This window comes from Drosophila serrata, unplaced genomic scaffold (genome assembly GCF_035046125.1).
Source record: "Drosophila serrata isolate PLE 108 unplaced genomic scaffold, ASM3504612v1 contig_184, whole genome shotgun sequence".
NCBI classification, from domain to species: Eukaryota; Metazoa; Arthropoda; class Insecta; order Diptera; family Drosophilidae; genus Drosophila; species Drosophila serrata.
The window spans coordinates 5,319,496-5,345,437 of record NW_028257082.1 but is presented as its reverse complement, the minus strand read 5'-3'; the positions used below and the strand labels follow the sequence as shown (position 1 = coordinate 5,345,437).

General features: G+C 41.1%; 3 protein-coding genes across 4 annotated transcripts in view; 2 read left to right on the top strand and 1 right to left on the bottom strand.

Moving 5' to 3' along the window:
- LOC110181801 (dynein regulatory complex protein 8) overlaps positions 1-25,942 on the top strand; it is a 308,724-nt gene that overhangs the window by 16,082 nt on the left and 266,700 nt on the right. The window lies entirely within an intron of this gene.
- LOC110191967 (uncharacterized) lies at positions 19,453-20,285 on the bottom strand. The gene is made up of 3 exons (XM_086827631.1): positions 20,076-20,285; positions 19,754-20,014; positions 19,453-19,672 (listed from the first exon to the last, which is right to left on the bottom strand). The coding sequence occupies exons 1-3, from the start codon at positions 20,173-20,175 to the stop codon at positions 19,602-19,604; spliced, it is 432 nt and encodes a 143-aa protein (XP_086683757.1). The 5' UTR covers positions 20,176-20,285; the 3' UTR covers positions 19,453-19,601.
- On the top strand, positions 23,929-24,509 carry LOC110191981 (dynein light chain roadblock-type 2). The gene is made up of 2 exons (XM_020963012.2): positions 23,929-24,068; positions 24,119-24,509. The coding sequence occupies exons 1-2, from the start codon at positions 24,057-24,059 to the stop codon at positions 24,452-24,454; spliced, it is 348 nt and encodes a 115-aa protein (XP_020818671.1). The 5' UTR covers positions 23,929-24,056; the 3' UTR covers positions 24,455-24,509.

The window sequence follows — 25,942 nt, the reverse complement described above, 5'->3', positions numbered from 1 at the left end:
GGAGTGCGCGTAGCAAAAGTCAAACAAGAGATAAAAGCAAGGATTAGTACGTTAAAACGCAGACGACGACGACGACGACGACGACGACGACGAGGACGGCGAAGGACGAAGGATGGCGAAGTTGTCTTGAGCACAGGATGAGTCTGGGGATGAGTCCTGCAACGTTAAGTAGACAGATGAACGTAAAACACGCTCGTGGCTGCGGTAATGTCTACGGCACTGTAGACATCGCCACCCACTAATACCGCCCCCGTTGTCCCAGTGTGCGTGCGTCTTATCGTTAAGGCTCTCCCCCCTCTATATGTGTATGTGTGTGTGTGTGGCAGGATCCAGGATACGCCGGAATAATAAAAAAAAAAGGAGAACCCCTTGAAAAAGCATGTTGAAAGTAAATTGAAGCAGGAATTTCTGCAAGTGAACAAAGAGCAGCGAACAGCAGTCGCAAAAAGTTGCCAAGGAGCAGAACTTTGCCAACTGCTTACAAGTTAAAGGAACTTCCCACACAACTATTCCGGGGGCCAGCTTTAAGCCAAGTGAGAGCGAGGTGTATACCAGAGTTATTTAAGTGGGAATACAGCCAAGACAAAGGTTACAGATTTTCTTACAGATTACTTTAAAATATTTAATATTTAATATAAATAATGAGAGTTAAATCCTGCTTTAGCAGTCTTAATTTTGTATTCAACTATGGATTAAGCAACTTCAAAAACTCTGCTAACTCCCCTCGTTACCTGCTCACTTATTCATTTGACTGGGTAAATTTGTCTTCAGCAATTTGATGGCTTAATGAATGTCCGCCCCAGCAAATGGCTCAATCCAGAATGGCAACCAAAAAGCCAACCACTTCCCCTTCCGCCCCCAACCGGGCCATAATCCCCGCCCGGCTGACAGTGAGTGAATGAATGAATGAATGAATGAATGAGCGACTGACTGACTGACGGACTGCCTGCTCATCCGCTCTGTTGCTGATAAATTAACTTCATAATCGGCACAGTTATAAGCGCTGATGTTCGGCATTACTCTTCCATATTTTGGGAGCTCACCTGCCCGAGGAGAAGAGTCTCCCCTGCAAAACAAAGCTTTTTCCAAGGGTCAGCACAACACGCTTTCCTGGGGGAGGGTAGAGTGGTGACCTTAATGGCAGTCAACAGGGATAACTTTTCCACCTTTCCACCGGGGGGTTGCTTTTGGCCAACTTTTGCGTTGCGAAAAATTACACACAAAATTTAATTGAATGTGTTTAATTTCGCTTTTAATTTTTTTTGGCATTGTATTTGACTTCCTCCTCCTTGGCTTATATAATGGGGCGCGTAATGAGCTCTTGGCCAAAACATAACGGGGGAAATGGGTACTTGAGTTAAATGAGACAGCCGGCAGGTCCTTTGTCAACGCTGGAAAAAGGTAATGGAAGATAACCCGAATGTCAGATTGGACTCTTTTTTTGGGCAAGAGAATTGAGAGAGATTGCAAATGCATTAGGTATGCAATGTTTTAAATTAAATAGTAAAGGTTAACGGATATTATTAGACTTTGTTCTTTCAATTTGATTTCTTGAAATAGTATGTTAAAGACCAAACAATATATATATTATATTGTTTTTAATCAGCTTTAAACTTGAATTTTCCCATATTCAAAGGGGTAAATAAAACCAGAAACCATCACCAGTGAGACCTTTGAAAGGTTTTTTTTGGCCAAAGGATGCTAGGCGAAACCCGAGACTGTTCAAACGGCAAACCCCAAGAATCTAGTTATGGCAAATGCCGGCGATTAAAATCTTGAATGTCAGGCGGAAAATTGTCAAACGAAACGAAGGCGATGGCGAGGATGTTGATGATGTTGATGTTGATGATGATGCTGGCGCTGGGACAAAGATAGCAAACAAATAAAAACGCATCTGATGCCACGAACAGGGACCGAGCCAAAGGAACTTGACAAAACTGAAATCCGAAACACACAGAGGTGGGGAAGGGAGAGGAAACCGCGGCAAGGTAGCCGAAAATCAAAGTCCTTGCCTGCAACCTGCAATTATGCGACAGCAGCCAGGACAACTGCCTGCTTGATTCGGATCGGATCCTGCGAATACGGGAAATGGTAAAGGGTGTCCTGGTGAAATCCGAGGCAATATCAAAAAGCAGCGAGCGTTTTAGGGGCTGACTCTGGATGGCCCTACGCAAAGGAAGTACCCAGGAGAAGGAGAAACGGGTTGTCCTTTAATATCCTTAGAGGGATGGATGGGAGCACAGAGAAAAGTTTCAAGAAATTATTATAGTTTAAATATATTAATTGGAATATAATAGTTGTGTTGTGTAAGAAAAGAAAACATTAGATTTCTGTCTGAAAAATGCTATGGTTAGCTATTTGTTTTTATACCTTTAAATATGTATATACAAGTAAGACCTCTAGAATTTCTTACTGTGCACTAGGACAATACTGCGCAGATACCTCCCCAGGAATAATCGCACGAATAACTCCAGGGAAGCGACACTCGAATGGAAATTGAGGAAAAAAAGAAGACCCTAGCGAATCCTTTGCCATCTCCGAAAAACTCTCTATGGTTTGGTTTCAATTATCAAAGCCCGGCAAGGCGACGGTGACAAAGCGCAAAAGGTTGCCTTTGTCTGTGTGTGTTTGCGTATGTTGTTGCCCGAAATAAAGGCGATTAGCATTTCTAAGCCCTAGATTACCTGAAGTAGTTTATATAGCCCCCGATACCTTCGATGCGGCGTCTTCGATAACAAGATTGCCCGGCTTTGTTTGCTTGTTTGTGACGATTTTATGCCATCGCGATGTTCTCAGGCGGTTCCTTGGCCTGGGTCCTTGCAACCCTCCAGCAGGACCTCATCTAACGCCTGGCTGCACTTCCCTCCCGTCCTCGTAGGCATTCCGTAATTCATGCCTCGGTGGCCTTTTATTCGGAACCGCAATTCCCAAGCTCGATTGATCCGGCAGCGACTCCAGGGAATGAGCAGTTGTCCTTCGGCCAGGACCTTCGCTTACATAACTCAACGCACCTCAGTGCCTCTGAATGCATGCAAAAGGCATTCTCTCATCACTTATGCGATGATTTATTCAAAGGAGAGTCCATAATTGCATTTCATTTAATGTACTCTTCCGGTTCCGTCGGCTAATGGCGGTACATTCAAGTATATTTATTAATTTTTATGGGAATGTCTGCAGTCCATCGAGTCCCGAGAGATTTCCCTTTGTTTGATTGAATCAATTAATGTAGGAATTTTCGATTAGATTTCTTTAGATTTGTACTCGATAAGAAAAATATCTTAAATCAAGATTATGAAATTTATAGATTTGATTTGGGTTTTCTCTTTTGTTCAATCTCCTTTTAAAAAGAACTATTAAAAATATATTTAAATTGAAGAAAATGCTCTTGAGATAAAGTTATCTTCTGCTTAATGTTTGAGACAGGAAGTTAATTTAAAAATCCTCTTAAAATCTCCTCCCTTTATCACTGCAAAATCAAGTACACCGACCGACATGAGTGATAGTCCCACCTCGAATTAGGCCCGGTTTCGGCCTGAGAAGTTGCCAAACTGCGGGCATAATTCCGTCGGTAATTTCACACGTCCTCTTGCCTTTTTATACATATACATATATCCCCAAAGCCAACTGGCTTGGTGGCTACGTCCTAATTTACACGAGACTCCTCCTTGAGCCGCAGACATCCGACAAGCTGGCTTTATTCGCAGGAAAAAATTAACGCAGACACAAATTATATCTGGCGCTGATTAATCACTTAACAAGCCTTGTATTCTGCAGATATTACCCACACACACTCGTACAGCCCACGTTCGGCTTGACCTCCGCCAAAGGGACCTGAGCTGGCCCGGACTGGAGCGGGCCAAATAAAATGCCACGTCAATTTCATGCAAAGGTGCGCAGTCGTAAATTTAACTGGACGCGTAAATCCTGCGCGCAAATGTTTCAAGTTCGCGCCGACGACGCGTTCAACAGTTTTAAGTACACTCAGAAAAAAAAGGAGTCAAGGACTATCAGGGAAAGTCAAAGAAAATAAATCATAATTCGGAGAGAATAGGTAATCGGATCTTCCTTAAAAGGCCATTATTAAGTACCAAAGAGGTTAACAAATGTTGGGTTTATAACAACCAACAAATTGCCTTTTGAAATTGTTATATTTAATCAGTAATTTTCTTCATAGTTTCATCCCTTTTTGCTTAAACGAAAAAATAATTCTAGAAAATATAAATATAATATTGTTTAAAAATATAATTAGTAACAGATATTGTGTTCAAATATTATAAAAAAGGGAAGATAAAATCGAAAAGTCAAAGTTTGAGGAACCTTGCTTTTAAATTTTCGATTTCTTTAAATCAATATTTATCAGGATTTTTATATGACAATTATGTACTACAAATCAATGCTTAAAAACTCATAACTTTGACAAAAATACTTTAATTTTATTTCGGACAGCTTTCCTATGTTAGTTTTTATTATGCTAATAAATCTGCATACTTAATTTAAAATTTTAATAAAGTTAAAATTTTGTCCATTTTTTTTGACAATTTTCACGATGTAACCCCTTATCAAATTTTGAAAAAATTCAACATTTTTTTTTCTCTAAGAGATGGCTAGATCGACTCAGCTTTTGATTCTGATCAAGAATATATATGATTTATAGGGTCGGAAATGATTTTTTCACTGCATTTTTAGCTTCTGACTAGTATTCTGTGACCCCAAAAGGGGTAAAATATATTGTAAATTTTTTTGAGAAGTTCTAGACATTTGATATAAATTATTGTACTATAATAATGTCTCTCAATATTGGTTTATTTTACATATAAAATAAAAAGGGATTTAAGCATTAAATGAGCTGTGAATTTTAATTATAAGCAAACACTTTCCCTTGTATTTAACAATATTTTTCTATATTGTTTTTCAAACATAAGATGTTAAGTTTATCCACATTGAATAGCTACAAATGTGAATTATTTGCGTACTTTATAATTAACCAACAATGCATATATATTTTACTGATACATTTTCCTCTTGTTCCGTTTATTGTATGAGCATTTATTACTCTGAAAATTAATGTTCTTAATAAGAGCACATAATTTTTTCCCCTGCACTGAACTGCAGCTTAGCTGGGCTCATTTCAACCGATCCCGTCCAGACCATTGCTGTCCAATTGTATTTATTTAGGGCCCGCTCAACTGGCTCCGGCTCTGGCTCTGGCCTGGCATTCAGCATTCTGCATTCGGGCTTGTCAGCTCCGTTGGCCGCGCTAAAATTTAAATTCATACACGATCGTTGGCCCCAAAAAGACTAATGAGCACAATTATGCATTATTGCAGCTCGTTGCATCGAAAATGAACTTTAACAAGCCCCGGCGAGCACTTGATGTGCTCAGAGGAGCAGGGATCGCAGGAGGAGCCGTGTCTGGCAGCACTCGGAGTTGCGGAAAACTAGTTTTCGCGGTTGTCTGTCGGCTTGTTTTCTTATTTTATTTCTTTTTTCGGCAAGCCTGGGATTGGCTTAGGTTGTTAGCACCGCGTGAACAGAGGGTTTCTCTTCTCTTCAGTAAGTTGAAGCATTTTTCGAGGCTCTGAAGAGTGCCGCATCGGATCGAGTCGCAGGAAGTCAGCGATAAGGTCAGCCAGACAGGGAGACAATTGCACATGACACTTGTTGTTGTCGGGGCACTAATCCGATTTGGAGCCAAGCATAATGCCTAAATTTGTGGTGGGTTAAATACTATGGGATTGCAATTTAAACAGATTAAAGAGTGAGAGTCTGTTATTAGTGATTTATCAGCTTGGCCTTATTTATTCTAGTTTAAAATCTTTTTTTAAATCTTTTTTAAATCCAATGCCGCTGAGTCATGACCCTTACACGTTGTTGTCATTCCTTGCATGCACAGGAAGAAAGGTTCTTTACTTCGGCCTCTTCAGACATTGAGGAGTTGGTCCAAAGGAACTTGCCAAAACTGTAGCAGTCAAAAGCGATCTCCGCGGATTGGCAACAGGCAACATGGCCTGCGTCTGGGCCCTGACAAATAAGGCGACTGTGGGCTGGCCAGGCCAGGACAGGACAGTTTCCATCGCCTCTCCTGCGTGCGCATGAAATTCAAATTCAAATTCAAATTCAAATCAATGACAAGACGTCGCAAAGAACGACGACGACGACGACTGCGAGGACAAGTTTGCCGGCAAAGGCAGCATTTGCGTTTCATTGCCAAAACGCCAATTTTGGGTCGGAGGGAGTCAGGGACTGCGGTTACGTTGGCCAAGGAATGCTGTAGTGGTGCTGTTCTGGCTTTTTATGGCTTATAGATATTGTCTCAAGATGTCTGCGGTGGATAATCTTGTTATCGCGTCTCGTTGCATTTAATTGAGGCGAGCCAGCTCCCAAACTCTCGAAGAAGTTTCTCAAGTTGGTGGTTCCCAACAAAAGTAAGAGAAGAGAAAAAAATTAATTGGTATATCAAAGCATTTGAATTTTAATGTGTTTTGCGTGGTCAGCGGTTCGAGTTGGCTGGGCCCCTCATTTTTTCTTTTTTTTTGTATTATTATTTTCCACGGAGGCGTGGCTCTCATTTCCATTCAATTGCACTTGAGCATCTCGCTCCTTTCCGCCTTTTCCATTTAATTTGCCTTTCTTTTCTTGGGGAATTTTTGGTTCGTTTTTCGGCATGGAGTCTCGAGGGCAGCTGCCGTTGACATTTGGCACATCGCATTCGCAGAGGGAATTCTAAGCATATCAAAATGTTATTCAATACTTTTTCCCCTGCATTCCCCAAAAATGCTTTTGTCGTAGGCCCCGCCCCTCCTTCGTATTCTAATTTACCTCCTCCGAGCGAATGGCAAAAAAAAAAAAATTTGTCGCATAAAATTACAAAAGACAAAAGGTCGATTGTCCGTCCGAATCGCTTTAATGGAAATCTACGCCCGTATTTTCGTTTGACAAAATTTCCTGCCATTCCTGGGCCTTTTCTTTTGGTTCCTTCACTCGAATCCAGCTTTTTGTTTTCTTTTTTTCATCTGGTATTTCACTTTTATTTCTGGGCCATGTTCCCCTTTTGTCTAGGCCTGTCTTTGATTCCATTACCTCGTAGCCAGGAACCGTGTCGCAGTTCCATATGCAGATTGAATTACACCGCAGGCCGCCATCGTCTCTCTAATTGTCTAATTGTCAGTTCAAAATGGACCAGTTGGGATAATTTGCAGTTGTTTTGGAATAATGCCTTCAGGGGCGGAACATAAGCGGTTGGGGGATCCACGCCCCCCTAAGCTACACAAATATCATTGAATAGAGAGAGAAAATATATAGAAAGCTAAGATCTGAGTTGGAATTCAGAAATCTAAAAAAATCTTGAACCAAAACTTGATGTTTTACCTCTCATATATAATACTAGATATGGAATATCTAGAGATTGTTTAAAATATTCTTCCCAGTGTATTTGAAGAGGCGGGGTCTCAGCTTAGAATTGGGGGTTGTTTAGGCCTAGCATGCGGTAAGCTATTACAAAAAGAGACGAATATATTATCAACTATTTGATGGCTATCCCTTTCTGGCATTCAATAAAAGCTTGAAAAACTCCATTAAAATATAAAACTTAATGGCCCGCAACCGAAATGGTTAAACCTTCTTCAGAAAGTACAAAATAAGGAAACTCTACCCACATTCAGAAATCTGAATTATCCAACTGCCAGCGGCCTTCAACAGCTAAGCAAGCGATCCTTTATTGCATCAGGTCTCTTCGACTGTTGTCTTGGAAGAAATCTCCTTTCGGGAGAGCCACCAAAACTTAATAATATTAAAAGAATCTGCAAATGACGCGCAAATGTTTCAACACTCTCGTCCCGCGGTGCCGGAGAAAGAAAGAAAGAAGGAAAAAATGTAATAATAATAAAAAAGAAAATTATTGCACTTCACATTCACAGTCATCGGACAGTGCCATCTTTTGCCCGGGGCCATCATCCCATCGTCCTCAGCTGCAATCCACAATCCACAGTCCGCCATCCGCATTGCGCAAGATGCACACTGACTTGGCTCCAGGACAGCCCACCACCACGAGATCGTGGCCAAGAACCGCGGATCGGGGATCGACAGCCGGCTGCTCCGGCCACTCCGACCACTCGTTCTAACAAGAAGGTGATATAAGTGGTTCGATTGCCGCTGCCATTGCACACTGGGATCTAGCAGAATGGCACTTGGGGAAAATATCGATCATAAATCGATTTATGAGGTAGTTGGAAACAGAACTTTTAAAAGGAATAAAGAACATATGGTATTTACTATAGGAACTAGAATAACAAACTTGATTCTTTTTGTGATAAAAATAATAGATCCTAGATACAAATTAAATTTTATGGAATTTCTAGAAGTACCATTGTAAACAGCCATGTAAACGAACCATTTTTTGAGGTGCCAAAATCTTTACGTACATATTTTCTGTGACAAAATTTTAAGTATTTATTTATTTGATTTCTAAAACTATAAATAATAATTTATATTAATTTGTATCGTAAAGAAAAGATAGTTGTATGAATAATAGATGTATTTCTCGAAGTTGGTTTGAACCTAAAGACAGGAACTACTTTTGAGTAAGTCAGCTTCAGTAAACATGTAACAGAAACATCAAAAGGGATATTGATTCATTAAAAAATATTGGTTTTTGTATATTTAATTTATGGGAAATTCCAAACCGTGATTAGCTTTAATTTTTAATAAGAATTTCTTCAATTATTTAAGTGAAAACATTCTTCTTACATTCTGTTCAAACCTTCTTACTTAGAAATTCAAAGAAGTCATGCAATTTTCATCTAAATCTACCTCGATTATAGCATTTTCTTGGTATATCACACGACTTTTTAAGAACTTTATATAGCTAGTACCACTGTACTTTAGATCGCGGCAGAGAGTTGGCGGCGGCGGCGCGTTAGCGCTAATAAGCAATTGCCAAATTACGTTCGCGTGAGTAATCTCGCGCCCCGATGCCTCGCCGGTCGAAATGGTCGAACGGGTTGGGGGCACTGCAACGGCCCTGGCCAGGCTGCAGCTCGGTGGGCGGAGCCTCCTGGGCACCGCGAGCGCAGATACTTAAGTGATGCCCCTGTCTGTCCGCCTGTCCATTGCACGTCCATGGCCATCCGCAGGGGCATGCCAGTCACTCATTCACTCACACCACCTCGCCAGCCCGCTCACTCACTCAGTTAGTCAGTCAGGCAGTCAGTCAGTTCAGGTTCGGTCACTCATTCATGCCAAGGCACTGAGAGAAATATATGTTTTCTTTATCGATATCTTAGAGGTAGAGTTTTAAGCGCTTTTCTACGATTAGATAGATCTTTGAAGGTTTAAAGAAAAAGGTTCTTATGAAGGCTGTAAGCGGTTTTAAGTTAGAGCCCTCAGGTCACAGCATGGACAGCTCTATTTACGACAATAGATATCATCGAAAAAAGGTCTTCAAGATATTATTTTATTTAAAGTATTTTCCAGTGTGTTTTCCGAGGAAGCAGCTTGAAGCTTCCCCAACTTTTGACGACTTCTCCAGCACAAAAAGACTAAGCCTGTAATTTAATTTCAGCCCCGATCGGTTGCCTTGGCTGCTTCTGCTGCTCTTGTTGCCTTTCCTGCAGTTAGTTAGCACTGCCTGCAAATCGCCATTTCTTTGCGCGCGCTCCCTTTCCGGGACTTTCTTTCCCTTTAACACATTTTGGCATGCAATTTGTTGAAATTAACTTCAATTGCAATTTCTGTTCTGTCTCCGCCCGCTCCGATCGCAGCGATCGGTTGCCAGTGTCATTTCCCACTCGGTTATCGTTTGCCGCATCTTTTTGGGCCAAAAGCCAACTGACATGTGCATATGGGCAATGGACATGGCCATGGATATGGCCATTAGAGCGGCAATCTGGCTGTCAGAGCGAGGGGCGATCGGCAGTCTGGAGTGAAAATGCGAGATGCCAAGTAATGCCCCCCCAGGCGGGTTAACTGTTAATGGCAAATGAAAAGCGCATTGCGATCAATTTAAGCGGCATTCGATGGAGGGATGAGGAGAAGATGGGGGAAAGGTACTGCCTTGGATTATGGCAGGCAGCACTTCCTAGCAATGGAAAAAGGGACTCCGGCTCAGTCCTGACTTGAATTTCATTCCCTTTTTGGCCTTGGCTTGATTGCAATCCTGCCATTAATATGCCAGTTGCGGATTCGTAGTACTCATTACCCACCTCGGGCTAAAGACTTGAACTGCACAGAGAGAAAACACTAAGCTTACTTAGGTAAAATTTTCCTTTAAGTTTGATTAGTTTTCAATATTAGAAGCAGTAAGAGAGGTAGTAATTTGGTAATCTCACAGGAAACTCTTAGAACTCTTTAGCTAAGACATAATCCTTCATATTCCATATACATGTCTTTCTGTGTCATCTCAATGAAATTGCAGACTCTGGGCCTGGCCTAATATGAAGCAACACCATTACCAGCATGCAAATTAAAAGTACTCAACAGCATATCAACCGAGAGCTACCAGGCAGCCATCTCCACTCAGTCAGCCAGCAAGCTCTTCAGGTCTAACTCCTGCTCCTGCTGCTGCAGCTCCTGCTCCTGCTCCTGCTTCTACTCGGGACTGACTGCATCCTGCTGGTTTCGCTGTCGGCTAGGGCACCAAATGCTGTCGAAACAAAGACTAAATGTACAAGACCTAGCGCAACGGGCAGCGGGGCAGAGCTATCAAAGCTGGCGATGGTAATTGCAGGTTTCGCCGCAGACATTTTGCACCAAAACGGCGTCGCTTCGCCAATCCACTTCAGTTATTTTTTCCTCCTTATTCCTTTATGTTTAGAACTTGGAGTACAATGACGGCGTTGAACGATGGCCGCGCATGCGCAAGAGCCGTGAATATCGCCCTGGAAATGGCCATCAACTGCCCGCGACTCTGAGTCAATCTGGATCTAAGGGGGGAAAATCACTCAAAAGCGAGTATATAGTCAGCATTCAGCTTGCAGGAGCTGGGAGTCTGAAAGATGATGATAACTAGATTGATCAATCAGCAAAATATTTTCATCAATCCGAGGCTTTTGGTTTTAATAAAGTATTTTCAATAAACTTAAGAAGACCCTGGGAGGGATTTCAGAGAAAACTAATTAAATTATCAACATTCGGAAATGTAAAACAGATTACATTTAAAATCTTAGAGTTATTTTAGGATAGTCACAGCGGGAGAGGGTTGAGCTAAGTCTAAACCTAAATCTGAATCGGCTATTTAGGGTCCCTTTGGCTACCTGCGGCTGCTGCCGCCTGTTTGTCTTTTCCATTAGAGCCACCGCACAATTTCCCAAATGACAAACATGCCAAAACGGCTACAGCTCCGGACGCCAGACAATGGACACCAAGGAGGATCGGGAGGGCCAGGAGCTGGAGAGACAGGAGCAAAGGAGCAGCAGGACGGCCAACAAAGGAAGCAGAAGCAGCAGCAGCAGCACATTAATCACAATGCTCCAAAACGGCTTGACAGGCATCTACGTGGAATTGTCCCTGGTCCCCTACTGGGTGTGTATTCTTCTCTGTGTGTGTGTGTGGTATCCTTGGCATAATTCTTATTCAATCGCTAAGGACAATGGCTTGTTGTAGTTTCAATTTGCGGTGGGCTTGAGATTTGTGCCAAGACAATTGCCAAGACAGGAAGCCAACGACTCCGGTCGTTCATCAATTTAAAAAATGAAAAATTTCCTTTTTGCCGGAAAATGGAAAATTAAATTAACCTTTGGTAGCTGCCTCTGCTGCTGTTCTTGTCTTTCCTGCCGCCTGTCTGGACTTTCAGTGTTTTGTCTTCTGGCCAAAAACAAATGCAAGTCCAGAGTCCGGACTGCGATAGCATCTACTGCCGAAATATGTTAATTTTCAATTTAGTAGTTGGACGCCCTGGAAAAATTGTGTTTTTATTTGTTGCCTCTCCTCCCTCCCTCCCTGGGCTGTAATTTTTCGTTTATTTGTTTTTTCGGGGCCTGTGTCTGGGCCTTATTAGGGGCACTCGAGCGAAACGGGGCAGCCGAGTTTTCCAGGGGAGGGAGCAGCGCGTCGAACAAATTATCACGTCCACTAATCTGCTGCATATAATTTTCGGAGGCGTAGTTGGACTCAAGAATACAACAGAAAAATACAACAAAATTAACAAAGAGGAAGTGTTGCCATGTTAGCTCGCCGACTTCATAAACTTTTGGGCCCTAAGACTGACTGAAGAAATAATTAAGACATTATAAATTATTTGGATCTGGGTGGTGTTGATTGTTCGCCGTTCTCTGCCGCATTTTCGTTCTTAATGAGCATAACAAAATATTTCATTTGATATGTATCTGAGCTCTTTTCATCATACTCGTTGATAGTTTGAGTTATATGCTGCGCCCTGTTAACCATTCTCAGCTTTACACATTTAACCATTTATTTTCGAGGACTGTGGGAATGCGTTTTAGTGGGGAAAAACTATGATTTAATTGCTGCATTTCGAGTGGGGAAAATAATACTTTAAGTGCTTGGTAAATTTAAATATTAAATACATGTATTGTAACGTGCGAGAAATTGCTTCTAAGGGAAACGTTATTATTAAATAACATCTTAAAATACTTTTTCTTTTTTATTAATATTTATTCTAAACCCTTCTAAATTTTATACGAATATGTAGATACATCATCTACAAATTACTTAGCTAAGTCATATAAATATTTGAGTTAAATGTTGATAATATGAAATAAAAATAAAGAAGTATTAACAGTTCCTTCTCTTACTTCAATATAAGTCCATTAACCATTCAGTTATCATATCTTAATACTTTTCAAACAAGTTCTTTCCACTTACTTTCATATTTTCTTTATTTATTACCACAAAAATTGCATTTAAATTCTAGTGGCAGGTCAATACACTCTTCAAAAGGCCACTTAAACGAAAAATTCAGACCAATATGCATTCATTTCGCGGGGCTTTCAATTAAGCTGAAAAGTATTTAAATCAAAACTGTTAAATGTCGAAAAACCTGGCCAACTTGAAGGGCACTCACGGGGCACTTGCCCGAATGGATCAGTCAGCGAAGCGCCTGCCAGAGATGCGAATCAGTGAGTCTTTTGACTCGAATCCGACTTGGAATCTCTTCTCGGCATTGGAATCAGAATCGAAACCCGCCGAATCAGTGCGGCAAAAACGATTTTCAAATCAATTTCTCAATCAATGTCAGGGCGAATGCAGAACAGCCGCCGCCGTGGAGGAGCGCTGAAGCGATTCCTGGAAATCGATGGAGGCTGCCGCAAATCGTGTGCTCGCACACTGGCACACCGAAAAGTAAAAGGTTCAAATTGTGTCCAAAATGTCAAAAGCGGGCTCAATATGATCACCGCCGTTGCCCATCTCTCCTCGTCTTTCGCACAACAGAAGCCCAGGAAATCTGATCGCATGCAGATAGCGCGGTTCATGGGACTCTCGAACCCTGCTCGGGTTCTGGGCTGGTGGAGTCCCTCCAGAGCTCTGAGCTCTGTGCTCTGGGTTTTGGCCATGCAACTGTTTTGTCGTTTTTGGCGTGCGATAACCCAAGTCAATGACTGCCACTGGAGCGCCTCCTCTCCTCGCCGCCTTATCCGGGCATGAAAAGTGAACTTGACTGCAGTCGAGTGCACTGCCAACTTACGGGAGCCAAAGCCACAACCTTAGTCTCAGTCTCAGTCTCAGCCTCGGTTTTGGTCTTAGCCAAGGCCCAAGTCTGGTTGCACTGCCAGCCGCAGTCTCATCCTCATCAGCATCATCATCGCTGCATACAATCGCCGATAATCTCACGCTTGGCATCGGCAATATCGGTGCAGACAGTGAGCGCATCCGCACAGAGAGAAAATGTGTCCCGGCAAATGTATACCAAGGTTTTCTAAATAACCTAGTATATATTTAAACAAATTAAATGATGAAAACATGACTAAAAGATATAGAACCAAAGTTAAATAAAAAACCTTCTTATGATATGATAATAAATCACCCTTTTTTGACAGTGCTCCGACCTGTGCTTGGAGTTGGTCTTAGTTCGCTTTAGTTTAGTTTGGCCCCTGGTCGGGCAGTTGTTGTGACTTGGCATTCAATTGAATTTCGTTAAATTACATGAATGTATAACCATTTTAATTTTCTTTTCGGCTGCTGCTCGGCATCGTCTTGGATCTGGGTATCTGGCCTGGACTTGGACTGGGGACTGGGGACTGGGGATTGGGACTTGGGCTGGGACCGACTCCTTCAGTCGATGCCTTTTGAATGATGACCCTACAAATCACGTTTCGCAATGGGTCTGGTTCCTGCTCCGATCATCAAGATGCTGGCCGCCGATATCGCCCATCGTCCCACCAGGAGGCATTCCTGTAATGACGATGATGATGGGGAAGTGCCGGTGGCGACGGCTCCCAGGGAAATGGTTTCTCTTGAAGGTGTTGCCTCCGAGCATTTCGGAGCATTTCCCGGAGCATTTGCGGGTACAGTCCGCGCCGCACTATTAGTTAATGGCTTTCCATTTGATTGACGTAGCCAATATTCCTTCTGTCATGTGGGTTTTCCCTCTGCCCCCGTCTTTGTTTTCCATGTACCTCTTCTCTTGTGTTTCTTTTTTTGACAATGTTTAGGTAACAAAACCCATTTCGTGACTGTCAAAGGCCCAAGCACTTTTGTTTACTTAGGTTCCCAGACCTTTGCAATGGCATATATATGTACATGTATGTAGCTACTCCCACAGAACATTTCGCACTGCACAAATCATGTTCATTACCCCCAGCACATTCGCTCTGTCAGTTAATTTCAATTTCGAACATGATACGCCCCAAAAAGGATAACTCGTGTGACAAAAAACAATTAAGTCTCCGGGGTGACACGAAACGTGAATGTCCCGTTTGCATAGAAAACAGGCGGCGAAGCGAGCGGAACTGAATCGAAAGCCGAATATCCAAGAACCCAAGTAATGCTCGCCCACAGTTCCCATATTAGCGAGTACAGGGAAAATTCGATATAGTGAATATCATTTATAGAAATCTGGGTTGTTAATATTAAGTAACACAATATAGTGTCTTTGTAGAGAGTAGTTCTTGGTAAAGAAATATTGATAGGCATGTTAATTGTATCATATCTATCATAATTGTATCATATCTCCATATTTATAGAACTTGTATTCCATGAATTAAATGCATATCTTATTTATCGAAAATATCGATAATTTATGTAAAACTCGATATATCAAAGAGCTAGGTACTTTACCAATGAATGCATTGTTATCTATAAAGAAAGGCTTCTATCAATCTTAAAGATTCTTAATATAATATTCATTAAGCCGAAAAGCCACATGAAATTATATAATTAATTTCATAATTGTTATTCCAATAATTTGATATATAAAGTATCTTTTTCGACACTTTAGTTAAAATTAATTTCCCATCCAATTTAGATGCAATACCTTAGTTCCCTGTTAGAGTGCTTACTGTACTACCATATACTACCTGCACCATGCACGGTGAAAGCGTGAAAATGAAATGAAAAATCACGGGACAGTGGTGGCTGTGACTGGGACAGGGGAGGGGGTGGGATAGGGAGAAGGCCAAAAAAGGGGGTGGATCGGGGGCACGAGGCTGGCGACGAGCGGGTCGCCCAGGCATGCACAATTGGGCGTTGTAATTGAATTAGTCACACCCACAGATTGCACACATGAATGACTTGCCGAAGACAAAAAGACACAGGAGTCCTAAGGGGGGAGGGACAATGATGGTGACGGCAACGGAGGCTAAAAGCACGAAAAAACTGCGATTTATTTATTAAACTAGGTTACCAGGCAACGGGACAGAATGGTGGGGTGTGTGTGTGTGTGTGTATTTGATATGGAATGGGTTTTCCCAAGGCTGGGCGGGCGAAACGATTTCCGAAATGCATTTAAGCAGCGCTTAAGCCAGATTACACAAAAGGATCTGCAACTCTAAGATGTGCATGGCAACACACACTCGCACACACACTTTGGTCGATTTAATGTGGTCTCCCATGTTGAATTTATGTTCATCCATTATTCAGCTACAGCTTTCGTTTGTGCCTTAAAGTTGATATTTAATGGAGGAGTTGATAAAATGTAATCATAATGTATTTAAGTAGGAATAAATATATATAAATGTATTAGGTTATAGAAATAACTATTAGGAAACAACTTTAACTAATTAAACTTACAAATATTCCAAAGAAATATTTATAAAAGACGATTAATTGTTTCTAAATTCAGGTAATTTAATATCCTGAAAATAGAGCTCTGATTTAGTCTTACTTTGCAAAGAACCAAAGATTGTTATTTTTAATTCTTTAAGGGCCGTGGAATAGTAATCCTTTAGGTTACTTTTTTTTCAACCGAGTCCTTTGTTAGAGAAATTACTATTGGAAAATAACTTTAATAATTTAACTAACAAATATTCCTGACAAATATGTGTTTTTGTTTCTAAATTGAGCTTATCTTCAAAATAGAGCTCTGATTTATACTTAACACAGAATCCCATTCTCTCCACTTATATTTCCAGCTTTTAAGATTGTGATTTTTAATTCTTTAAAGATTGTGGAATATTTATCCTTTGGGTTACTTATTTCAACCGAGTCCTTTAGCAGAGTCCTGGTTAAAGTGTGCCCTGTGCGGGTTAGTTCGCCGTCTCAAGGAGCCGCTGAGCCGCCGCTCAAGTATTTGCCAACATGTGCAAACACAGCGAGGCCAATTTGCATTATAATCGCCGTCTTGACCTTGCCACACTCACACATACATATTGTGACACAGTGCGACTCTCTGTGGCACACAGATACTCTCTACACACTCACACACCCTTGACTAACATGGCAGCCCGTTTTTCTACTACGCTTTCTCGAGCACTTTTTTCAGCGCCGCCTGAAAGTATGCTTTGAGATCGTGCGCTGCTCGTAATTAAACATGTAACCAAGGCGCACCCCAGCACTACATTAGGGTTATTTATCGTCGAGTGTCGAGTGTGCGTGTGTGTGTGTGTATGTGTGTGTGCCCCCATTCTTACACCCCCCTCTTATCCCCGCTATGGTTTCACATTTTCCTATTTTGCTATTTAAAATGATAAAATGCATGTTGACCTCAACGGAGAACAGCACTCAGGAGTGTTGCAAAATAGAGGCAAGCGAGTGAGTGAGAGGACTCTGTAATAAAATCCAAAAATGTGTTGCCACAAAAATGTTATTTCCTGCATAAACACCAAGTGGGTGAGCTCAGGTATCCACATCCATGAGCAAAAGCTGGCTGGATAACACGACAGTCTGCTCTCCGCTCTCTTATATCTCGGTCTGAAGTTACTCATGCGGTTTTTACTGGTAATTAAATTAAATTTATTTAAGTTGAGTTAGCTTACGCTCGTGGCACTCGAAAGTGGATGTTAGAACCATCCGCTCCCTCGTGTCCTCCTTTCCTCCATTGGTTTCGGTGGTTTCTTGCAACAATGTTGCGGTGTGGCAGCCACAGCTTCCAGCCAGCTTGGCACACTCCATACTCCACACCCCAAACTCAGCTCTCAGGTGTCCATCCACTTGACGCCGCTGCTTTAAAGTGACAATTTAGATGCCTTAAAGTGTGTAATCGGAGCTGATAAAAGCTTTTTTTGGCCATTCGGACCCAGGGCCACAAAATGCCGTCAGTCGGGTGGCGGAAACGGAAATGGGAATGGATATGGCTTAGCATAGAGAACTGTTTATAGGAAAGTGAACGATTTAGTGAGTTCTAAAATTAGATATATGGTAAAGAATACAAGACCAATCGTATATAGTTTTCAGAACCTTTTTCGACTGACGCTACCCCCTAAAAGTCCAAACTAAACAACAAATTAAGAGAAACTAACAAGCTGGAACCGCCCGGAAAAAACTAGTAAGGTCAAGGGTTAGCTGAAAAAACGGGAAAATGCGATCAAGAGGAAGGGAAAACCCAATTGAAAATCTGGCTATTGCGGTTGTTATACTCATATTATGCTGTTTTTTTTTATTGCACAATTCACGCTATTTGCCATTTCTGGGCCCAGTTGTTTGGCTGCCAACTTTATTTATAGGTCATTCATGATTCAGGGAACCGGCGGCACCGCAGCGGCAACAGCAGCAGCAGCAACAACAATGGCTTATGCCAAGTATGCGCCCAATATATTTATTTTATTTTTTTTTATTTTTCACAATTTCCAATTGCAGCCGCTGTGCTGGCCATTTTGTATTTGTTCCATCGCTGGAAATGCTTTGAAAGTATTTACAAACGTTTTCCAAGTTTTTCCCCCTTTACTTTTTTTTTTACTCGTGGCACTACAGACACGAGTTCCCTACAAATAAAAAAAGAGTGCAGGAAATGCACAGCTGCAAGAGGAAAACTGAATTATTGAATTTGGTGTATACTCTTCATATTTAAAACTTTAAATTTATTTAAAAAATTTAAAAAGTATTTTGAAGAATACGTGTTTGGTTAATATTTATTTGATTAGGGATTTAGAAGTATGAAAAGAGACAGAATAAGACGATTATATTGTTCTTAATCTTTGATATTCAAGGATGTTCTTCACGGAAAACTAAGGTTTTAGGTCAATAAATTATTCGATAATCGATAGAATATACATATTTTTCTCACATCTAAACTTTATCTAAACATTACATTTCGTTAAGAGTTGTCAAGCTAAAGTAGGCTTAAAGGCGTTTTAATTAGGATGTGCCTAAGCCAAGCCTTAACCAAGCTTAAAATAATTTTGTAATAGGTATAAAACTATTGAAAATTTGTATAAAGGTTACCATATAATATAGGAATCTAAAAGACTGTAATCGATATGAACAGAGCTAAAAACAAGTCGAAAATACTCTGATCCCGTTGACTGGCAGTGGCTTAGCACCGGGCCAAAATAGTGTTGGCACTGCCAAAAGCATTTCAATTTCAATTTCTCCGTTGAAACCTTGCCACTGTGTTGCGGCTGCTGCTGCTGCTGCAGTTGCTGCTGCAACCCGAAATCGTGCCGTTAATCGCTTTAAATATGCGACAGGTTGCTGCCAGCTCGGTGGCGTCTCCACCGCTCGTGTTTTCTGCTGCATTTTGGTGGCTGTGAGCGAAGGATTTCATAACCCGACGATTGTCCCGCCGATTATGCAATTCGGCCAAAACAGTTGGGCCCAATTCAGGAAGTCATTTGCCAGGCGCATTACAGCCTTTGTACAAATAAATGTTTATTTAAATTAGGCGCCCGACTAAATAAACACAAAGAGCAAAAATAAACGGTAGCGTTTCTCGTTTGATTTTCACTTTCTATTTGCGATTGGGATTTGATTTGTTTTGTCCCATTGTTATTGCCTCTGTTATTTTATGCAAATTTTTGGTTGGTTTGGGTCAGTGCGCAAAATAAGACAGATATTTTCGAGGACCTCTCTTAGCTTTATTTTCATTTTTCTAGAGTTTAAATAAAAATAGATAATATCTCAGTATTGATTGGAATTGAGGCCACCCTTTTACTAGAATTTTATTCTTTATATAGACTTAACAAAGTTTGCTTATGATTTTCCGATCAATGACAAAATTAGAAAGGTATTATTTTATAAATAATAGCACTGGAAATTTAGGATCCAAGCTTTTATTAGAAATCCAATTCTTCATCCAGATCTTGGACATATAGACATGGGAAGTATACGAAGGAAAATACCAATACTGGAAAAAAAGGAGTTGGCTTAGGAACAGAAACATATCAAACCTATATATGTATGAATATATTTAGCTTACGTAAGAAACAACAAAAGACAACGATACGCAATATATTTCTCCAGATTCCAACCAGTACAAACGGTCGTACGATTATTCCTATTTTAATGATTATAATTGCGAATCCACAGATTATAGCCACTGCTATCCAGATCTTGAGTAAAACGCGTTTGGTTCTCAGGTAAGAATCTGAGAGACATGTCCCAATAATTAGGAACATTCCCGCAAACAGAATCGGGAACCATGCGAAAATCAAGGCCCATAGCCAATCGTAATGCTCTCCATAATGGACTATAGGAGTGCTTTAGGTCAGAGATATGAGGTATAGGTACATTTATCAAACAAGGATTACTTAGCATAATGATTGAGTAGGTAATTTCGATCGCTGCATTCGAGTAGGTGAATATTGCCATTAAATAACAATAACCCCTGCGGTTCAGCTTGAAACACATTTTTAATGATTTTGATTGATTCTATTTACTAAACAACGAAAATAAACTAATAACATGACAGGGAAAGTAATGTAAATAAGATGGAGTTTATTTCTCATAAAAAATAATATATATTACTAGCTATATTTAAAGTGTTTGGTGTTTCCTGGGACACTTTGACCCTATACAATAAATATAATTGTTTCTGCAAAGGAATTGTTTTCATGGCCCTGCAACAAAAAAAAGGAAAAATAAAAATAAAATTTTAATCAAACATATTTGTAATTGAATCAACAGCTTGTGACTGGTACTGTGATTCGAAGGACAGAAATATTCCGACACTCTCAGTCGTTGAAATGATATTTTTGCGTATGCAAAAATGCCAGAATTTTAATTAAATTTTCAAGCAATTAAAACCAACTTCCCGAAGGTTGACAGTGGGCGAACTGGGGGGCGTGACCGTAACACTTTTCCTTCATTTTTATTTTCCTTTGTTTTTTTTTTTAGAGCGACAACAAATGTGCAAAAACTTTTCCCTATAGTGGGTGGCAGTCGAAGTCTGGGCGCAGGCCATTAATTAACTAGAAATGCCATTTTCCACAATTATACGTTCCTCGACTATATAGAAATGTAAAAACTAATTACATTGCAATTTGCCAACGTAATAGTCAGGGCCGGGCCGGGTTTTGCAAACTGCATGCAAAGCGAATTATATGCAGGGGCACCAAGGGGTTAAAGCGGGGCAGCAAAGGACTAACAAGTTTCCGCGCTACTTCCTAGGAAATTCGAAATCAATGCAGAGAACGAGGGACACATCCTGCTGCCTCGGAAGTTTGTCCAGTCCCTCGTCGTCACCTTTTTTCCCTTTGGCTCAGAGCTGGCAAGACTCTCAGGTGTCCTGGTTGGGGCATGTGTAGGTGGGTGTGGTTGGGTATTATATGTTTTATATGTGGCATGCAACGCTATTTGCAGGACAGGTAAACTGAGAACATTGGTTGCAAAACTCAATAATTTTGCTTAGAATTATGTTATTACTCACCAAGCGAATTGCGAAAATGGTAATGATATTTTAAAAAATTCTATCTATGAGTATTTCTGTAAATATTGTTAACAGAAAGTGTGAGAATATATCAAAAAATATTTGATATATATTTAAGTTTACTATTTAAATCACATTTGTTTCGATTTCAAAAAGTAAGCTGATTTTTCGTAGGCTTCTTTGAGACTTTCATTGAGGAGAAAATATTTCCCGAAAGCCTCAACGATTTACTCTTTTAAATTAAAACTCAAAGATAAAAGTACTTTAAACTTGTACCATTTATAATACAAAATTTTCACAAAGTAAACTCAATTTACACCCACTAACCAAAAGGGATTGTCGTATCCCGTCTGCTATTGACTTGGCCGATTAATGGGCAATATAATTTGCATGTGGGGCCTGGGCCGTTGTGCTTAGCGGTTACTTAAGCCGGCTTTAATTTGCCCAGAGTCGCCGTACGGCCATTGTTGATATATTAGTTGTTGATACGTATTACGTAATAGTAATAGCAGTTGTTTGGGGCAATGGACACCTTGATTGATGTGGGATTTGCGGCAGTTGCCGTCACAAACGATGGGGAAGAGGCTCCGTAAAGTGCAATTAAAGTTGTATTTAAGCTTTAAAATGTTTAAGAAATATGTAGTAAATGTAATATGATTATTTTCTAGTTTAAATAAGGTTGTTGTACCACACAAAGGTCAAGTGTGTATTGTAAAGCTCCGGAAAACCTACTTATGATGACTAATGAACTTTAGGCTCCAATCTTTCTCCACCGAAAAATGCCTTAAAGTCCTTAGAATCTTGTTAATAGGCTATCATTACACGATTCCGATCGAATGACGCCGTAATGGAGATGACGGTTCGGTGGTCGAGTTAACCTTTACCAAATTCCGGCTGCCAAACGAGGTGCACTGGGGCCATCATAAGCCAGCTCGTCCGACTGACGGCAGCCGCGAAGAAGTTACGACTACAATTTGCGCTAAACCAAACCAAACCAAACAATTTGTGGCTGCCTCTCTAATGCACTTCACATACAACAGCGAGTCTCCGGCTCCTGGCCAATAATTACGCCAAGAGGAGCGGGCCGCGACGTGAATTATGTGTGCAACTTGTGCGTAAAGTTTGGGGGCAATGCTTAAACTTTAGCGCCGTGCTCAAGGACCAGAGACAGGTTCAGGAGAAGGGTGTTCCGGCGGTGGGGTTTTGGGTATCCGGGGACCGGGAACTGGGATGGCCATGGCCGCTGACAAAGTGGCTGGACTGCCACTTCCCGCCAATGTCATAAAGTTTATCAGAGGAAACCGCTCCTCGGACTCCTTGCCAGAGCCATTTTTGGTACCCATGTGCACACCGCTCCATTGTGCCGGCTCCTTTCTATACTTTATGGCATATTATTGGCATAAACATGGCGACGTGCAGTTGGTACCGGGCCAGCGGTTTCAGACAAGGAACCTTGCAAGGTGCAAGCTGGAACTTGTGTGATTTATTTGATGTGTCAGACAAAGCGTTCAATTAGCGACTTGAATTGCGAGGCAACAAAAGCCTAGGCAGCAAAAGGGCACCGCAAAAAAATATATATATATATAAAAAATATATTCATATATATATGAAATAAAAATATCATCATAATAGCTTTTAAAAATATAAAATAATATGGGTATAATCCTAAGCGTATTATAATTACCAGCTCTTTTTAAACTCACTTAATTTCTGATAAATCCTAAGCTAAATAGAATATACAAAAGTCTGTGTATTCTCAGAATTCAGAATTCACTTCCCAAAATTTCGTTATGTGTATTGTTTTATCCCTAAACGAAAGCACGGCGAGATTTCCGAGTCCAGTCGAACCTTTTGACCCAGTTGTTGAGCCTTATGTTTCGGCCAATTGGTTGACAGTCGAATTATATAAATTATGGCCAGGCTTCTGATGATGCCCACATAAATATATATTTTATCTGCGTGTGCTTTTCGGCCGGGTTATTGCGTAGGGTTTGGCCAAAAGGCATTTAGCACAATTTGCGCCACATCGGTGGCCATAACAATGCCTCATCTTTGGAGTTGGAGATCCACAGTCGAAGTCGGATCGAGACGGTCCATAATTGATGATACCGAGTGCTACTAAATTATCAATTGACCATAAATTCGCTCATTACGTTCGGCTCTCCCGTTGGGGGTATTTTCATTCAAGTATCTTCAGCCTCTAGTTTTTGCGCGTCTGCCAAAACGCTCGGCGTTTAACTTGCAAACGACTTGGTCTCTTGGTCGTCTCATCATCATTTGCCATTGTTGGATGGGATGGTATGGTATGGGATTGGATTGGATTGGCTGGGACTCCAGCGGAGTGGCCGTGCTTTTAAATAACTTTTTTATAAGCACTCTTCCCCGCGCGAGTTATTGGCATTTGGTGGGGTTTGCGATGCGATGCGGCAAATTGTTGTTTACAGCTGTCGAGTGTTGGTATTTCATGGCCCTGTTCGCCGCTGCACCGCTATAATTGCACTTTATGCTCTGGGAGCGAGCTCCATCCAAAAAGTGGGCCGTCTTTCAGCCGGTTGAGTTAGCAGCCGATCATAGTTCGTCCCCAATTTAAGGCCTTGCTCTAGCAAATAATTCCCGGCTAATTTGGCCCTGTTTGGCATCGTAGCTTAATCATCTAATGTCCGTGATTATGATGTCACATGGAATACGCTTCGCTGGTGGAATTTATTGTCCTTTTGCTTCGATTTCATAGATCCATTATTGTTATTTAATGGAGGAGTTTCAAGATAACAAAAGATCCTAGCAAGTCAAGGCTTTTTTGACTTCAAAAAACAACTAAACACTGTTGATTTTCTGTAAAGATCTGAACAAAAATTTAAGAGAAATGGCATCAGAGGTGAGTCTGAATAAAAGGAAAAAAAGAAAGAAAATAAAATTTTGCTGTAGCAAATCCCACAGGAAAAGCGCACCAAGACATATGTGGAGGAGGTGTTCCGCCAGATTGAGGCCAAACCCGGTGTGGAGGACATTCTCATAATGAACCACTCTGGGGTGCCAGTAAAGACCTCAATGGATCGCCAGGAGGGTCTGCAATATGCCTGTCTCTATGACAATCTGCGGGAGAAATGTCAGGCCTTTTTGGCCAAAATGGAACCACCACAGACCCTGACTTTTCTGCGAGTTCGTACCAAATACCATGAGGTTCTCATAACTCCAGATAAAAAGATCACAGTTCTGGTGGTGCAAAGCGTCAAGGATACTTATATTAATATGAAGAAGTAGCTGGAATTATTTACTGATTAAAAGTTCTTTAAAAATAAAGTATTAAATTGAGCATGAGCCACTCGATAGTTTCTATGAGTCTTCGAATAATCTGTAAGTCTTATAGGTTTTTTGAGTCCTTTTATACACCTTTACTTTTATAATCTATACTTTTCCATGTCACCTTACTCCTTGGAACATTTTATTGAGATTAGCTTATTGCTTCCCTTAAATTCTTATAGCTTTTCAAGAACTGAATTGCACTTTAAGAAATACCTAGAAAATTACCATTTTCTTAAAGGAATTTCTTCATTTAATTTTCCATCAAACATGTGTTTCTCTGTCTGCCAAAAAACATCCGCATCCGAGGCACTCCATGACTTGACTAGAGCTCCGGGATTAACATATCACGTAGCCACAACATTTCACAAGCTCCTCCGCGATCCGATGATCCCCGCAAGACCCGAGACCCCTTTCCACCGGTCACATCTCGAGTGGCAGCTGCAAATCAGCGCGAAACCTTTTCGCCTTTTCTTGCGAGGGGCGCTTGTAATATTTAACACTGCCTTGCATTTTAATGCGATTCGGTCTGACCATGGTGTGCGCCTAATGGCCAACTAATATGCGCAGAATCACTTGGCAGCCGAGTCGCGAACTCGAGTTCCATTTGGCTTTGACTGGGACTGGCACTGGACCTGGTCTGAGTCTGAGTCTGAGAGTGGGAGTGGGAGTGGAGACAGATCGTGCAGGTGGTGGAGGAGGGGAATCAGAGTTTGGCAACACCTCGAGCCGGAGGAGTGGGTCTTGATCGCGTCACGACTGGAGAGAGCAAGAGGAGAAGGTGTCAATAACTTTCAAATGCCTGGCCAGGATATGCATTATATTATTATAATGCCACAGTCCGCACCGCTCGTCTCTGGCAAATTTATGCATTTTTGAAGTTTTAATAATGTAGCTCGTTAGCCACGGTTTGTTAAACTTTGTTTTCATTTTCACTTCGCTTCACATCAAGGGATAGGATGGAGAGGAGCGAGGGATGCGGCACTTGGGGCTGCTGCACTCGGTATTTTCACACTTGGAAAATTGGAAAATCACATGTAATAATTTGCATATAATAATTCTAGGATACTACAATAGGTAAAGATGTTTTTGACAAGGAAAATGGGACTCTTCTAAGTATATCTTCATAAACCCCTGCTTTCCCTAGAAAAGGGTTCAAAATTGTGATGATTTGTGATATATATTCTCTATTTTCCTAGAAAATATAGTATAAAATCTACAAGACATTTCTTTAAGTGCACACATCCATGTAGCCACACCATAAACACAATCACAAAATCCCCCATCACGTGTGGCTCACTCAGACTGCAGTTTTTTTTGTTTTCAATATGCGAGTCGTGAATTTGCTCCGGGTCCTTTTCAGGTTTCAGCTGTATCCGTGGCTGTTACTGTCAGCTATTTGTTGCCGTTGGTCATATTGCAGTTGGACCATGGCGCCTTGGCCAACAA